An 18,511-nucleotide genomic window follows, 5' to 3' on the forward strand; every position below is an offset into this window, starting at 1 on the left:
GGCTTATTGTTGTGTTGCTGCACTTGTCAAGAACTAACAAGTTATTAAGCTGAGAAGGGATTTCATTTTTTCCCTGTTTTTAATTGAGCTAATGCTTGGGTTGGTGCAGTGTTCTGCTTGTTTTTAGGATAGATTGTAAATGTGGGTTTTCAGCTAAAGCTTTTCTTAGAACTTCCTGAATCAGCTTATTTAGCATGATTGTTTTCACTCAAAAATGTCTCATAAATTTTAAGTATTTATTATTAATTTGTTTTGTATCAATGTTTCTTGTATATTATTCCAAGGTTTCTTATGCAAGCTGCTTTAAACAGACAGGTAAATATGACTGTAGATGTATCTTACAAAATTTTGATACGATTGGTAAAGCTTGTAGGTTTGCCCTTTTTTTAGTCTGCTCTTGTAAACTTTCATAAAGAATAAGAGGATTTTTCTCCATAAGTGTTTGGTGTCTGATTGTTCTTCATACAGATATGGAATTAATGTGAAACATTAGTATGAACTAAATGCTTCCTTTTTGCAAGTTGTCAATTATTATCTGTGTTTAAGAACTGCTAATCCTAAAGAATGTATGAAAAATACCATTACACAATGACAAAATATTTGATCTTCCCTTCTGTTCAAGAATTATTTGTGAAATATCATGTAGATAGAAATGTAGTACGATTAACTGGATATCAGTCATGAAAACTCAGTGTGTAAATTTGGTTTTAGTAATTTTTTAAAAAAATATAGGTAAAAATAGCAAAAAAAAGTTTTCTCAGTAGCTATTAGACAAAGAAGCTAGTTAATGACTGAAATTAGCTCACTACAATTTATCTTTCCACATGTAGATCTAGGATATTAAGAATATTCTGTATGGTCTTTGACATTGTCTTAAACTGTAGAAAATTGGGAATTCTTGTTTCGAACAGTGCATTGTATATAAACACATGCATAAACATTAATACGCTTACCTAGAGTACAAAAATTGTTCGGTTGGAGACACTGAGTGACTTGTAGTCTAGGAAGATTTTAGTAGGCTCAGCTCATCTCCAATGATACAGGCTTAGCAGGCTGTAGCACTTTTTAAGGAATGGCAAGTAGCTCCTCATTTCAGCCATGGAGGACTGCTGGCAGTGGGCAGCAGTAACTGTTATGTTCTGCTAAATTTGGGTTACTAATTTCACAGTACCAGAATTTAGGTACCAGTGGTTTTAGCTAGCAGAAAAAAAAAAAAAAGCTTGCTTTTGCTTGCTGAGATGGTTTGTGGATACTGAGGCTCAGAGCCCACAAAAGTTTTTCTTTGTCAGAGAACTGAGGTCCAAGAGCTGTCTTCTTTTGCAGGTAGTATTTCAAAATATAGGTAAATGTAAATCCATGCAAAACCTACAGACAGCTTGAAAACCAGCAAAGATATACTTGAAGTTAACTGCTTACTGCAAAGTCTGTATTCCACAACTCCACACAATTGTAGAATTTGATATCTTGATTTACAGGACAAATTATGTCTGTGAAGAATTTTACTGGTTTGATGCTCTGTGTCTGACATTTTATTCTCTAAATGTCTGGTCTTCTGATCTGACTACAGCTACATCTTGCTGTTTTCAAAGAACATTTAATTGGATTACTGAACAAGGAGCATTTATCTCTCAGTAGAAACAGACAGTAAAAGTCAACACTTTTGAGTGAGTTAAGAAAACATATCATCTGTAAGCAGGGCACATAGCAAATGAAAAGAGGACATTGATGAGCTGTATTTGTTGTAGAGTCATGCATTACCTAAAGCCCAGTAAGTCGTAGAGATGACCTACCAAAGTTTGGTTCTCCTCCCCTTTCTACCATATCCAGTGAGGTTAAGTGACAGCTGCATTTAAGGCTGCAGGTGCTCAGACAGATTATATGGACAGCATTGAAAAATCTGTATTTTCAATAATTGTTTAAAATATATCCTATAGTTTGGAATATTTTTGTTTTAAACAGGGAAAAAGGGTGAGAAAAGAGTGTTTACTTATTGACAGTAAAGAATTAAGGGGTTGTTGCTCCTCAATTTTTTGTTAAGAAAGGCATTTCAATTTTCATTCTTCTCTCCTGAGCTGAAGCTCACAACATCTCGGAAGTATGTTTATATATCAATGTATACCTGTATATTTATATATCTGTATCTTTATCTATGTCTATATCTTTATCTATATACAAGGTGTACTGATTCCTAATTGCTAACAGTGTTTTACGTTCAAGAAGTAAAGCTGAACAATGTGAGTGTCAGGAATGTACAGGTATGGATGTAATAGCATGGTCTATGAATCATTTAGTGTTTTGTCCTTTTCGTGAGTTAACTTGCTATTCAAACATTTATTTCTTTCATGAACTGTTACTTTATAAAGAAAGACCACTTTCTGGTTGCTTTGTGCAAGATATCCCGATATAAAATACAGCAGGAAATAAATCTATGAGGTGGCAACTTGGACACTTCCAAGCCAAATTCAATTTTAAAAATAGGATTGTCTGTATTTCAGGTTTTAAAATTTTTGTGTAACACAATCCTTTCCTTATGTGTTTTTTACCTTATAATTTTACCTGAAAAATTTTGACTTTATGATGAACATAATAAAAATAATGTATTTAACAAGTAATTTTATTTGTTAAGGATATTTCTCATAATTTACTATTGGTAACACTATTTGTTTTCACAATTTTTACCTGTTTTATCCTGAACTGAATTGTGCTTTCTAATTGAGACATGAAACTTACAATAATAAAATTTTTCTTCTTAGTCCAGAATCACAGTATGCTATTTCCACTACAGTGGTAATGATATATTTTTTTAATTGTCATTAATAAATGAACTAATTATTAAACATGTTTTTTCACATTTTCCATATTTTTTTTCCATCATAAACATGTTTACCTGTGCAGATTATTATTCTATATCCTTGTAGCTCCTCTTTCTGTATTAACAAGCTTCATTATAATTGAATAGGTTCTTACTTCTTCTCTTTGTCGTATTTTCAAGGCCAAAATTTGTAGTAAGGGTCATCCCCTGCCAAGTGCTGACAAATGACCTTTAAAGTCAACGACGGAGAAAAGCACTGAATACATTCATGGCACTTTGCAGAAATGGCCATGCAGTTTCTGAAGAGCCCACTTGTGTTGAAATATGTGGTTGCTTGATTCCTGTCATTGGTATTTCCAGCCTTTCAAGAAATTTTTTAGTTGGTCTTTGTTGTACAATGGTGATGAGAGTCGGGAGTATGACAGTCTAAATCCAGTATTGAGCCAGAATGCAGACCTGTGTTGTTTTAAGTATCTGCTGACAGAGCAAGCAGCAATGCTGAGGTGATTCTGTGAGGGGGAGCAGGTGCATCAGCACCTGCAAGTCCACAGTGGCATGGGGATCAGAAGCCAGTGGTAACTGAAATACGGAGCAGACGTGGTGTCCTGTAAAATACTGAGTTCAGGAGAAGAGCTCTGCAGAAATGGTGTTCCAAGTGTCACAGCTGAAGAGGCCTTCTGCTATTACAGTTTCTCCTGTCACTGAGGAAAGGATTGGAAAATCAGCAGAGCAACAGATTTTTCCCCTTCATAGTTTTTACTGTATAGCAAACAATACTGGGTGAGGTAAAAGAATTTTAATTCTCTTTTCTCCATTTCTTGGGTTTCTAAACAGATAAACACAATTACTTTTTGTCAGATGTACAACTAAATGTACAACTAGTCCAGGAAGCCAAATTTCTTTTGATCTGCAAAGTCTTGAGAGCTTTGTCACACAATTGCAGAACATACTTATACATTGTTACTAGTGGGATATTGTACATGCATCACTTAAGCTTATCATTGCTATGGCTGGTGGACTGAGTCACAGCCTCATTTCTAAACCTGGACCTCCTGCTCTGTGATAAATCCTGCTGAGAGTAGATGAGCTAATACTGGTCCTCTGTTCTCTGGGAGCTTCTGTTCTATCTGAATGCTTTAACTATTGAGACCTTAGAAAAATTGTCTCTCTGAAAAATTGATAGTCACTATCTCTCTGCTGGGTCAAGGCTAATGCACTTAGGTATGTGGCGGATACTGGCCCACATTTATTTCCATTGAAATAACACCTTGTAAAGAATTACTTGTAAGGCTATTATAGCTGGTGCTATAAAATAAGAAAGTATTTTGAATGGAACTAGTCTTCACTGAGATGATCCTTTCCAGAGAAAACATAAACATGTGAGAAAGTAACCCTTTAATAGATTAGCACTACAGCAAACATTTTTAAATAAGGTAAAAACCCCCACCTTAAGAATAATGCTCTGTGAGATGGAAGGAAATGTTTGCTATGAGTTACTCTCAAGTGAATAACAGTGAAAAGTTTTGTCAGCAACAAGAACCAAGTTTTTCTACTTTTACTCTCTGTGTATCTCTATAAACAATTCCATTTTAGGTTAATGGGAACCATTTAGCAAATTTCTCTGGATTCTGTATTAGGGCTTTTGAATATAAAGGAAGTAAAAATCACTTTTGTTTCTAAGAACAATTTCATTTTGATTTTCTGTATTTATGGTAGATCTCAAAATATATCACTTCTATCAATTGTTTCCATATTTATTTAGCATTTTTCCATATTTATTTTGCATTTGTCAGTTCCTAGAGTAAAATATTTTAAATTCAAATTATATTCAATGCTAAAGTATTCAAATTCAAATTATATTCAATGCTAAAGTATTCTTTTATTGAGTTTTTCCTGTCACAGAGATGGCAATTCATAAGCATTACACTGACTGCCTTTGTCCCCTTTTTACATTACTGGAAATCAGGAGTTAATTCTGTTGAAGTTACTGCACTTATTCAGGTCTAAATGTCTAATGTTCTAAGTGAGAAAGAAAAAAGGCCACAAAATCCTTCCTGGAGTAGGTTAATGAATATTCAGGAGACACAACTGATTAATATGCTTCTAACCTAATGTGCTGTCCTGTAAGAACTTAAAAAACAATTGGTCTAAAATGACACTGTTTGACATCCACTCTGTCTCTGGACAGCTGGCAGTTTTATTCTTATAAAGGTGAAGACTCAGTGGATAAAGCCCTAGCCTTTGATCTTCAGATCCACAGTTTAAGAGACAAGGCTGCAAGTTTGGTCATTTGAGCTTAGTCCCGAGTGAACAGTCCACATCATAAAATGATTATACATAATTTGTTGCTATTGGCAGTGTCTGTTCAGGAAAGGCCAAGGACTGAGCTAGCATGAAGAATGAATTAGCTCTTACCTTTTACATTTTATTTCCTCCCTCTTTACTGTTGTAATTTTATTATCCTGTCTCTAAAACATTCAGGGAATGAAATTATCATTCATTGTAAGTACTAATACTTCCTGGAGATGAACTAAAATATTCTTTTTTTTTTTTTTTTTTTTTTTTTTTTATTTTTATTCTAGGTGCCTCAAAGAATGAACATCCCTACCTATCCATGGGTGTTTAATATCCACTCATCATTTCTCTGCCAAGTAGTCAGATGTTTCTGAGTACTTTCCAAAGCTTGTACCATAAAAAATGCTAGTTAAATTAAAGAGGAGAAAGTGAGCTTTCTTAGTTCTAAGGCAGGCTTGCAGCTACATTTAAATTGCACTTCTATGTGAAGCACTTCATACTGCAGCATTCTGTTTTTATAGATTATTATTTCCAAAGGGTTCACAATTTGCATTACGTCCTTCTGACAGTACTCGTGACAGGTATGTTTTATCAGCAAGCTTTCCTCATGTATTCACTTCCCACTAGAAGACAGACGCATCAGTCTGTTCACAGGTATTCACTCTAGGAAAATCATTCCAGTCTTGTGCCTCATGGGGCACTGTCCACACCATCTCAGTTCACTTGGAAGGGATCTCAGTTCATGTTGCTTAATGTTCCTGTCAGAAAGAAGGACAAAGTAAGGTAAACTGAAAGAAGCCCATAACAGACCTATTTGTGATTCTAAAAGGCATTGTACCTGAATGCCAGCTCCAAATTCCAAAAGTGACCTTTAAGTGATTTGCACACACAATCAAAAAATCTCTTGTGTTCTTAGAATCTGAGTCCAGCTCTTGCCCTTTGGGATATCTAACCTTGAGGACAGAGAACTGTAATTCTGCTACTCAGCACAACATGGTGATGTAAAAAAGAGGGAAAGAACTGAAAGCCGAAACATATCTCCAGAATCTATCTGGCGCACATACTGCCAAAATAATTTAGTGATAAAATATACGGCTTCCATAGATTTTCCAGTTTTGCGTACATTCTTTTCAATCAGACTTTTTTGTTCTCTAGGAAATAGTGGTTATCTCCTTAGTGAGGACAAGTACAGTCAAAGCCCAAACTAAGATTGTTAGCATGGTGATCTTTATGCCCAGAGATGGGTAACTGTGGTTAGAGGATGGAGGAAGTGCTATCTGCTGACACCATGATCTATTACCTATGCAAAATGCATGGTTGTGAACTATTTCAGATGTATTTCTTCCCAGTGTCAGTGGACAGTACTTCCCTCCCATTCATTCTTCACTTAAGTCTCAGCCTAGCACAAGTGGTAAGTGAAAGTATTTCAAATAGAAATCAGTCATTTCTCGTTTTGTCCCACTTGCCAGAAAACAAGATACTCACTTCCTTAAAGATAGTCAGTGAATGAACTTTATAGCATTATCTGTGACAGTATTGTGAACTCTATTTTTCCTGAGGGCTGTTTGCTACAAAATAATTTTAGGTTTTTTTGGTAACTGGTTAACTGTTCAAAGAAATGAGAGTTTACACAAAAAATTAATCTCTCATTACAAAGAGCTTAACACACAATAAAATGTAAACTTCGAGTCCTATTTTCTGATTGATTTTATGCTAGCTTAGTTTTTAAAGGTATGTCGTTGTAGATGTGGTACTATTTCTGAGTTTCTTCTAAATAGCTTGTTACTAAGCATATCACACAAAGCTTGATATTATACCATGGTGACATCTCTGTATATACCATGTATTATAGCATTCAGCCTTAGTCATTTAAAAATCCACTAGCTAGAAGGCCCCTGCACTTAAACTGTCCTTTTCAGCATCTGAATTGCATAATCCCTATTTGTGTGGATTTTTTCTAGGCAACAAACTTCATGCTCAATTCCTGTGGGTAGGATTAATGGCAGAGTTTAAAGGACAAGCTGTGTGATCTATCAAAAGGTGTACATGCTGAGATCTTAGAAAAACATGACCACATTTTGTGTATTACTGTCAGTTGGGGTGGCAAAAGGGTTGGATTACTGCAGAGTCAGAAAACCAGTAAGAATGAGTTATATATTGAATGCTGGCTGTGTGTATGATATGGTAAAAACCTGTAAGAAAGAATCTATACTACAAGGAACTCACAATGCAGCACAAAATCAGCTAAATACTTCACAAAACCACATTCAGAAACAGTGGAACTCCACTGACATTCTTGAAATAATTACTGGTATAAATTTGGTTGATGCATAGTAGTCCATCTGGTATTTAACCAAGTAGATGTGAGCTATGGCCTTGCTCAGGTAATTTTTTTATCCTGTTACATTAGGAGAAGTACAAGCTAAGTAAGAGATAATTGCATAAGAGAGAGGTTGGGAATGGCATGGAGAAGTCATGAAGATAAAATACCATGCATGTCTCAACAACAGACCTTCCTGTTGATTAAGAAGTGGCACTGATGGTATCCTTGCTTTAATGAGACTTCAGGATGAGTGATGCACACATCAGTTCTTTTGTTTTTCAGCTCTTAGGCAACAGAATAGTATACTGGTAAAGTTCTTCCATTAACTTGCACTGTTTATTCAATATTTAGTGCTTTTGTTTAGTATCTAATATGTACTGTTAATTTGGGAGTTGTGTCTGTCTTGCAAGGGACATGATGAACACTGTACATCTCCCTCTATTGTTTGCTTCGCTTTCAGTTTTTCCACCTCAACAATCTTTTAGTAAAATCTTCATCTTAGGGTTTATTTTTTTTTTCTCTTTTTTTTTTTCTTTTTTCTGATTATCTCACCCTTTTCTACTAATTTCTGACTACCTTTACTAATCTTTACTATCTGACTATCATGTTTTTGTTCGCTCATTATTCTTTCTCTATACAATACTATGACTGTTCATTAAACCTTCCCCTCATTGTTTATTAGTCTGATTGCAGACTGCTTTGTTAAACATTCTGCTGCATCCTGAGTTTTTACTCATTGCCTAATCCTATAGGTTTACTACAGCAAATTGTTTAATAAATCTGTCAGCACATATCTGTGAGGGAATACTCACGTGTAAGCACAAAGCAAGAGACATAAGGCACAAGGAAAAGCAATGAAATGTTACATTGTTTTGATTGCACCTATGCAATTTTGAGTAGTAAAACAATTCTCTATTTAACAATTACATCCTTGACAAAGGAAATCTGCATATGATTTCCATCTCTGCCTGTTATAAAGAGCTTCTCCTCTTTTCTCATATGTTGTTGCAGGTAACTTCTTGTGTTAGAAATCTGAAGATTCTAAGTTGTGTAGTTATAAGGATTTTTCTCAATCCAGTTAAAAAAGGAGTGAATCTCAAGTAGATTTTTTGTACAAAACTATTCTTTTCCATTATGACAATGGATGGATTTTTAATTTTAAAGATATAAGCAATATCATATATGTAGATATGTGTTTTAATGCTCTGAAAATTTCTCACAAGATAAATAATTTTAGCCTCAAAGTTGCTCTGTAAAGGAAGAAACGCAGGCAGTTATTGAAACAGAGAAGAATAAATTCACCTTCAGAGATTACTTTTCAGACTAAGGTCTTTAATTCCCACTTACTCAAGGTGATTATAGAAAAAGTTTTCTTTTCAGAGATTCTTATAATTTGTATATTAACCCATATTCAGCCTAGCACTTCTTAAAGAGAAAATTGTAACAGTAATTAAATTTCCTGTTCCTACTTTTAAAATAAAGCCATTCAGCAATTAAATTGTATTTTTCTGCTTGTTTTGAAATCAGAAGTCAGTTGAGAAGACAGTAAGAGAACTTTGAATGTGCTGTCCCTGCGTTGTGCCTTCACCATAAGAGTATTGTTTCCCATGCCATCACTCACTCGTTCAAGTTATTATCCCTGATCTAGTCAAGTCATCAAGAGCCTGCGTTAGAATTAGATTTGACAGAGTAAGCCTCAGTCAGAGAGACAATCAATGAAAGGTGGATGCATTTTTGGGATGCCTCTGCATCTGCTGGGCTGCCGTGTTTTGGATATTGTGCCTCAATGTTTCATGCAGTAAACTAAGATTATTTCTCTTTTGTCTTGGTGCCTGAATGCCCAAGCAGATAGTACCTTTTTGGACACTCAATTACAGTGTTGTTTCCTGCTATTGAACTTAGTGCTTTACATGTTTAGAGGTTGATTTTATGGTCTGTGGCCAGGATGCTGGACTTGAATATTTCCTTAACACCTCATTGTATAGTCCATAAAATTGCTGTTTGGTTTACTAATACAAGTGCATTTAAACTGTGATTGCACTATAATTTTGATATCAAGCAAATATTTCACAGATGAAAAGGACTGAACCAAGCTTCACAGTCTGAAGGCAGAATAACAATAATTAATGTTTCTATTACTCTGTTTAAACAGAATATATATTAAGCAGAAGACAGGTAATTAATCCCAGTTGAAAGAAAATACACTACTCATCACTCATAAATGAGTCCTTCAGTCTCTCCATAAAAGCAGTATCTCAAAGAAAGGTAAAATATCTTAGGTGCAATAACAGGCTAGATCCTCCAGTTCTTATTTAGATGAAATTCCTGAAAGTGTATTTTTCAGGGATTAGAGGATCAGGCCTGAGGAGTAGCATCAGCTCAATGAGAACTGAATCTATGTTTATAAAGCTGGGTGACATTTTTTCCTAATGTCCAGCATGGTAAAGAAGTTTCATCTCAAACCAGAATGTAAAACTATGCTATGTTTTTTTTCCAACATCTGCATCAAATATACAATGTCTTTCTTAATTGTTAATACAAAAGTCTGTTCACATTAGCAAAAAAATTGCAGATTGTTGCCAGTACGATGCATTCTACTGTAGCTTAAATATTTTGATGCTCGGAATTTGAGTTCACAGACACAGTCTTATACTTGTTGCTAGAACAGTATTTGCAGATTTTTTATAGATGTTCTTTCTAAAATAAATCTCGTATTAAATCTTGTCCTTTTATTTTCACTAACCATGAAATATTCTGAAAGTTTGTTAAAAACTAGTTATTTAGAAGTTTAAAATCCCTTCTCTTTTACAGGCATGTTTGCAGTATTATATAAACATTTATTTCCTTGTGAATCGTTAATGTTTTAAGGTGTTTCTTTTCCCTCCTAGAGAAACTATATCTGGGGATTAACAGGATTGTTCACTGGAATTCATGTGGAAGCATAACTGCAGTAGCTGAGAAATGATCATGTTTCCTTTTAGTTCTCAGCAAGAGTAATTGAATGTTGAATATCTTACTAAACGCTGGACTGTGACAGTGTGTTAACACTCCGACTATCTCCTAACAGCAGGGCAATTATTTGCTGAGTGGGATTTTTATAAATCCCCTGGCAGTAGTATGTCCTGATAATTATGATGAAGTGCACTGGTCAGTGTTGATTCAGCAATCCCATCTCTAGCAAATATTTCATTCACAGCTCTCCTTCATGCTTTTACTTTTATAGCTTTTAAAGATCTCTTACCTCTCCTCTCAGCTTGCTTAGGTTTTTTACAAATTACAATGGAGCAGGAAAGGATTTTCAAGTTAAATCCTTATTTTGTTGAAGTATTTTCTTTCTCATTTAACTCCTCTTTAAAAGACCAAAGTGAAAAAGTAGCACTATATTTGATTTTACTGTAACAACCGCTTGCACAAGCCTCCTTCCTCAAAGCTGTTTTTATCGAGATTAAATGATTGTTAAATAAAACATTTATATTCATGATATATGTTGATTATTTCAGTCTTTCAGAGTTCATAAGAAAAAGTAATTAAAATAGAGCATATCTTTATTATTGCTTAATTAAGTTACAGTAATAATATGTAAATATATGAGAATACACTTTCTATTGGTTTAATGCTTGAAATTTATCTTTAGCTCAACTTTTTAAATTTTTAATTTTGCATGTGTGTTATTTGCAGCACAATAGCTACGCTGTATCTTAGAACATATTTGGTTTGCAATTTTTTACATAGACTTTAAAAGCTCAGCCAAGAAGTAGGAAAGAAGACTAAGAAATAATTAATTAGTAAATAAAAATTGCAGAATCTAAACTGCTTAGGATTTACTATACCACTTAGGGTCACCTATCTTTTCTGAGGAATTGTCCAGTTTAGTCAGCACAGCCTTGTCTTTGCCTTTTTACCTGCACCTTTTTTTTTCCTTCCTTTCTATTTCTTTTACTCCTGCCTTACTTCATAGTTTAGCTTTCAAGGCAAATCCTTAATAATTTTCTTCTTTATTCTGGGAAAAAATAATTTAGACAGAAAGAAAGTTAACTCTCTCTGTATTGAAATAATAAACAGGAAAAGAAAAAAATGGATATTCTTTAACATAGAGTAAATACAGCATTAGAGGTGGAAGCAATTCAGACTATAAAATCCCCAAATATTTTCCTTGCTAATGTTTATTAAATTAATATTTGTTTTCTTATGATTTTTTCTTCCTTTATATTTGACCATTAATTATAAAGATAAGAAAATGATTGGGAGGAAACCAAATGATCGAGTGTTAGAAATGCAAAATGATTCAAAATATTAATGTATTGCTAAGGATGACTGGGTAACAAATGGTACATTTGCCAGTATGCTTGACCTGACGCAATTAATATTCCAGGTCATGCTTGGGTTTCCATGATGGAAGGTCTGAAGCAGAGAATTCTGGAGGAAAATATATCTATTGTATAACTAATTTCTCTCATTTTTTTTCTTTTTTTTTTTTCTTTTCCCTGACGAGTCAGAACCATAGTCTTAAAAAAATATATCTCTGCTTTCACACCTCATTTGCCATATTCACCACTGGGCCACTGTTCACCAGAAGGGCCTGATGTAAGGAGGTCAGTAAGAAGCTATTAGCAGCGTCCCCTCCTGAGATTTCTTTGGTCTTATTGAGGTGGAAGTTAGCATGACAGTACTGCAAATAACACAGTTGTAAGTTTTTTAACAGTTAGCACAGATTTCCCCATAGTGTTTGTCACTTTAGAAAATTGTTCCTGGAAATGAGGTCCTGAAAGCTGGCTTTGACAGAGTCCCTTCTTAGTGTTGAAGAGCACGAGTACAGAAAAATGTGACATTCTCCCTACTGACCAGAGGTACCTATGGTAATATTTTATAGCATTACATATTTTCTTATGGACTAAAGGTGGGGAAAATATTGAAATCATAGTATGGGGTAATATCTAAGGCACATACTTTTCTACCATTGAAAAGACAGTATTAAGTGTATTGGTTTAGTAGTTGAGAGAATATTTTATTAAAGAAGGGAAAAAATTGAAATAATGCTTTTAGTACCTTGTATTTGCCTCAAGAAGATATGCAAATATATTAAATACCAAAGGCTTTGATCCCCCCAAATTCTTAGATTTCTGTAGACTTTCAGCTCCTTGCAGAGGACAGAGTGAATAGGGTATTCATCACCATATTGCACAGTGCAAGAAATTCAAAAGACAAGACTAAAACTTGCAGAGATATTTTTACAAAGGAAAGGAAGAAATTTTTCCAATGATTGATCTAAACTGGAAACTAGAATCAAATTTATCCTCTTGTCCCTCCTACCAAATTTTACCAATTTTAAATCTAGGCCTAACCTTACTACATTCCTTGGGGAATTTAGAGTAAATTAGTACTAATTTTATCTGTCTAGATACTAAATCTGTTAGTTGCTCTGTTATGTGTCTTGTTGAGTACTTGAACATATATAATTAAAATGTAAAGTAATTAACAAGGATTGCTTGAAAAATCATTATTTAAATATGTACTTTGTAATCAATTTTGACCCAGATTGCACAAAGAGTTTCATGTGTAGAAGAAGCAAAAACTTTTAAAGACACCAGCTGGCCTCTGTAAACTACAAATCCATTTTCATAGTTGATAGAATGTCTGTATGCATTTAACCTCAGAGTATATCAAAAAAGAACAACAAGAGATGACTCTCTGTTAAGACACCTTTTCAGCAATAATAGTTCCAAAGACACTGAATCAATGGATTTCCACATTTATTATGGCTAATTTTGGTTTCATTAGAAGTGCTAAAAGCCAATATTACTAGTGCTCCTGGAGATATTCAGTATAATTTCACAGTGTTTGAACCCTTTATAAACTATAGTTTTTATTACTGCCAAACATTTAATCAAAGAAGCACAAAATAGAATATACACAGTATTTTAAAAGAGATTGCAAAATGCAGTTTCAGAAAGCCATTTTACTCATGAAGACACTTACACTATTTCTCAGTTAAACTAAAAGAAGTGCCTAGACAGAACATTGATTTAAAGTTATTCTTGCATTTAATTCTTCAGAAGAAGAACATTTAAATTATTTCATATATTGTATTTTTACACTTTGGAGAAAAACCCAAACCCCAAACCTGTGTCATGTAGATTGAAATAATTTAATGCTTTAAATTTTTTTTTTAGTACAAGAAGTATTAAAATATTTCCTCCTCAATTTGCTCTTCAGCATTTTTAATTTTTTAAATTTTTTTTCTTAAGAAAAAGCTTAAAAAGGGGTGTAAAGTTTGGGAAGACACAGCCCTGATCAGGGTTTTCTACTGATCAACAGATCCAGGCCTGTCAGCTTTAGACAGTTGTTATTATGCTGTACTGTTTTCTCCTAGATCACCCTGATTCTAAGTGATGAGCATGGAGATGTTTCTCTTCTGGATAATATTTAAATTTTCAGTACCATTGTGACTTTCTATAAAATACGTGTTTCACAGATATACCATGAGGGCTATATCGCTCCCCCTAGCTGGGAACCTGTGCAGGCTTGTGGCACAGCTAGAACACAATCTCCAGAGCTGAGTATGGATGGTGTAGGAAGGAATGCAAAAATGAGGCAACAACACTATGAACAGTTCAGTGAAATATGTAATAAAAGATAGTTGCAGGCTATTACTTTTCTTCTATTTATTGTCATCAACATAGTGAAGGCAAAAAATGAATTTGTCTTAATGCAGGCAGATCCAAAGTCTGTGGTAAGACTAATGAGTGAAGAGATATAGTATGGCATAGAGATGATTTCTGTATCTCCAGCAAGGGATCTAATTTGCATTAATCTAATGCATTCCATTTATATGGAATTTGTGTTGACTGTGGCATTTTATATTTGAGAGAACTTGTGTAAAAATATATGGTGTAACTGCATTCAACAATCATGGGAGAGTGCAATAAATTCCAAGATAACACATGGAACTTGTCTTTATGTAACAGTTACAGGTTACCAAGTGTTCACAGGCAAAACTCTACTGGACTGATAAGAAAATTGCAATATAACAATGATGAAATAATATGAAAATAATAACAGCATGAGGAGAATCTGTAACTTTATGAGATATATATATGAGTAAGAGCCAGACCTGCAGAACAAAAGATTAAGTTGCAGCTGGACTTTACAGATCATAGAGATGGACCTGGAATTTCACATTCACTCCAGTGATTCTGCTTGCCTGCTGTTTGAGGCATGGATCCTTGCCATTCTAATTTGGCATCCTGAAGAGCTGAAGGAACAACCAGTGGTTGTTTGGCATACATATGTTTCTGCCACTTATCTCTATTCATGTCCTCCTTCCCACTGCGTATTTTGACCGTTTGTGAAATAGTTTGTAGGGTTTACACTAAGATGGCAACAAACAACAGAGGACCAAAATAAATTGCCATTAGACCCAAATAACTTAGAGATGAAGAATGTAGCCTCTAAAATTTTGAATAGCCCAACTATTTTGAATAAGCTAGCATCTCTGAATACTTTTATCTATTAGACACTATGTTTTATATGTGCCTTATTTAATTATTTTGACACAAGAAACTGGAGCTTCCCAGTAGGAAAAGTTAATGAAAAATGCATTGGAGCTCACTGGGGAGAGTTCTGTCCTCTCAGTCCCAAGAAGGACTTACAGTTTTCTCATGGATCCTCAGTAGTGTTCCAAAGGAGCAATACAGGATTTTAAACATTTACTCTGTTCTTTAGCTTTCCCTGCATCTTGAAACCAATTTCTTTTCCTACTATTTTTATTCAAGGCTTATTAGTAATTAGAATTATGATAAAAGCAAAGGACAATATATTTCAACTGAACAAGTCTACTTTAAAAGTTTTAGTATACCTTTGTAGAAAATATAATTATCTTTAAAGCAACTTGGTATCTTTAAATATATTTTTATGTATTTTAATCATATGTTATCTATTTTATAGGAAATTCAGTGGCTTTGTGCAATACAGAAAAGGAATTCTCATATTTAACAGTCTGCAATTAATTCAGTAAACTCACATATGTCTATTTGGGAATTGTTTACATACAACTGAAAAAATCCCTACATATATAGGTATGATTTGAGAACAGTCTGTCACATAATTTTGACTTGCCAGATATTCACAGACTGTTAATGATGTAGATTACTAAAACAGAATCTGAAATGTGTGATTTATATTGTAACTATTACACCACACTAGTCATACAATTAGTGATGTAAAAAAAAAGAAATATCAAATTCAGTGATGAATGAATCTTTTTATTTTAGTCACAATTTAGAAATCATTCTGCTTAATTTTTGTTTTTCACAGGTTTTATGCTAGAAGACTGAACGCATCGTAATTGTATTCAGGAATTTATTGTGGACATTTTGTTGGGAAAAAAGCAATTATTGGGTTTTGGCATTCCATAAATTCTCTTCCATTTCCCCTTAACTAATGACTGTTTTACTTTTTAAAGTGCAGCGGGTGCCACTGTCTGATTTTATTGTTAGTGTATGTAGAAATTTAAATGAGTTTAAGTCAAAGATAATCCCATTTTCTGCTCAGATTCCAGGTATCTACAATTCGCCATTCAGAAAATCCCCAGATCCAATGGAGCTGCTGCTACAGAAGTCAAAGCCACTGAGCCACAGAAAGCAGGAAGGGAAGAGTCCCTTTGCTGATGAGCTCTATGACTGGCCAACTTGTAAAAAGCCTCCAGCTTTTGTCACAGCACTGCCTCTGCTACCTGCTGACAGACAGAAACCTCAGGTAACATTTTCCAGTGACTCTGAGTCAAATTTTGCTCACATATTTTATCACAGATTGTTACAGAATATCTTGAGTTCTATCACCAGGTCTAAAAATCCTCTTTGTGGATTTTTTTCAGAGTATAAATCTAGTGCTTGCATTGAAGATATAAAATCTTTGACACAGATTTGACATAAAGAAAAAGAAATTTGAGTGTTACATAAGAACAGGGAAATATGATTCTTTATATGTTGTTTTTGACCTTTGGGCAGAAAAGTGTAATTTATGATATTTCAAAGGTATGACCTGATATCAATATCAATCTTGAACATCAATATTACAATTCATTAGAGCTAGAATTCTTAATTTCCAATCTTAAATCATTAAAAAAATAGGAGAAATGAAAGGTGATAGGAAAACTTAAGCAGTTGTGATAACTTTGTTCTCAGTTTGCAAGTGTTTTCCATATGAAGACTGAGGCATCCTCTCAGTTCAGAATAGTTCCTGCTCTCTTGTGTCACTAGGTGTGTGTAAGCTTTAATAACAAAGATTTCTACATGTTGTGCTCCATCACAGCCAAGTTGCCCAGCTTCCATTCTTAACTGTCATGGCCTCAGTTTTAACTTCAGTAGATGCCACCATATCTTGCAGGTAGATTTTTTTCTTTTCTGTAAAGTAATGACCACCTGTGAGATAACACATCAAAGTGAATGTCTCACAGGATGTCAAAACAGCTTTTGCCACCTTATTATCAAAACCTGGGAATGTGACCAACATATACAGCAGAAAAACTTTTGAGATCTTTGTTTTCCTCACTTGATGACAGTATGATGACATGTAACTTTTGCCAGTAGGTGCCTGATACAATCACTTTTGGGATAGAAATATTCTGTCTTTCCCTTTATTCTGAAGAATTTTTCAGTTTTCCCACCGTACTGAATCTTCTGTTTAGCTCACATATACACTTTCCAAGGTTTCAGTCTGAGTGACATAACATCTTCAGAACATCTGTCACTTTTCCTTTTTGTACTCCATTCTATTTTTAAATTCCCTTATCTATATCTTGCTCAGAAAGAAAATGCTTCTAAATGAGTCCTTCTTAGTAACTTTCAGTGAAACTATCACCTATCTGCAGAAATGTAGCAACTTCAGCAATAAGCAATGTATATATATCTTTAAGGATGTTTTACTCCTCTGAATTAATATTTTTCTCCTCAGCTCTCTGAAAGGGGGCTGTAAGCTAGATGGGGATTGATCTCTTTTCCCAGGCAACCTGTCACAGGACAATAGGATGTAACATCAAACTGTGCCAGAGAAGGTTCAGGCTGGACATCAGGAAGAATTTTTTCACTGAAAAGGTGGTTAGGCATTAGTACAGGCTGGCCAAGGCTGGTGGAGTCACCATCCCCAGAAATGTTCAAGAAATGAGTGCACATGGCACTCAGTGTTATGGTTTAGTTGACAAGGTGGTGTTTGGTCAAAGACTGGACTGAGTGATCTTGGAGGTCTTTTCCAACGTTTATGATTCTATGAATCTAAGGTGCAGAATTCTCCAGAATACCTCTGGAGAAGTAGAGGTGAGCCCACTGCTTATAACAGTAAGAATCAACTTCAGGGTCATTCTCCACCTTTTTCCATCCTTGCGTCCTGTTCTCCCTACCTTGACTGCTTGATCTTCCTCACAGAATGACCTCATTGATTCACAGTAGAATTGAGACAAAGTGTAAGCCAACAAGCAGTTTGGGTGATCAGGGAGTTTGGAGTTGGCATAAACATGATGTTGTAGCTTTACCTTCTGGGACCAAGGGGGCTATGACAGTCCTTGAGCTGGATGTGACTGGTTGCATTGTCTCTTAGGAAAGAAGAAAGATTTTGCCTTGTGGACATGGTACAGGAATCAGGCTTTTAAACAAATAGGGAACTCACAGTTCTTCCATTGTTAAGCTTCTCTTGCAAAACTGCTTTACTGTATACAAAGTATCTTACAAGCTTCTCTTGGATTTGGAATATTTTATAGACCTTTCTAAGTTCAGATGCACGCACAGCAGTCATGCACAGATAGCCTTTTAGAACAAACCAGAAAGGTTCTGTTTATTTTCTGCACCTCAAAGAGGGAATTTACTATATAATACTTTAATCCTTTCAGCACCCTGGGATCTACACTGTGGGGTAAATTTTCAAAGCACAGCGCATGGATTTAGCTGCCTGACTCTTATTGATGTTAATGGGAGTCACACGGCTAAATCCCTGCACAACACTTTGACAATTTAGGGTTGTATGTCTAAGAAAAGGACACTGGTTTGAGCTGATGAAACAGCTGGAAATGAAACCCCATCATAACACATCAT

At 34.7% G+C, this 18,511-nt stretch overlaps 1 protein-coding gene across 1 annotated transcript in view; it reads left to right on the plus strand.

Moving 5' to 3' along the window:
- Positions 1 to 18,511, plus strand: part of SPATA17 (spermatogenesis associated 17) — an 84,908-nt gene that overhangs the window by 35,133 nt on the left and 31,264 nt on the right. The window contains exon 8 of the mRNA XM_066314434.1: positions 15,981 to 16,184. Within this exon, the coding sequence (XP_066170531.1) occupies positions 15,981 to 16,184 (204 nt within the window). The remainder of the gene's footprint in view (positions 1 to 15,980; positions 16,185 to 18,511) is intronic.

This window comes from Sylvia atricapilla, chromosome 3, assembly GCF_009819655.1.
Source record: "Sylvia atricapilla isolate bSylAtr1 chromosome 3, bSylAtr1.pri, whole genome shotgun sequence".
NCBI lineage: Eukaryota > Metazoa > Chordata > Aves > Passeriformes > Sylviidae > Sylvia > Sylvia atricapilla.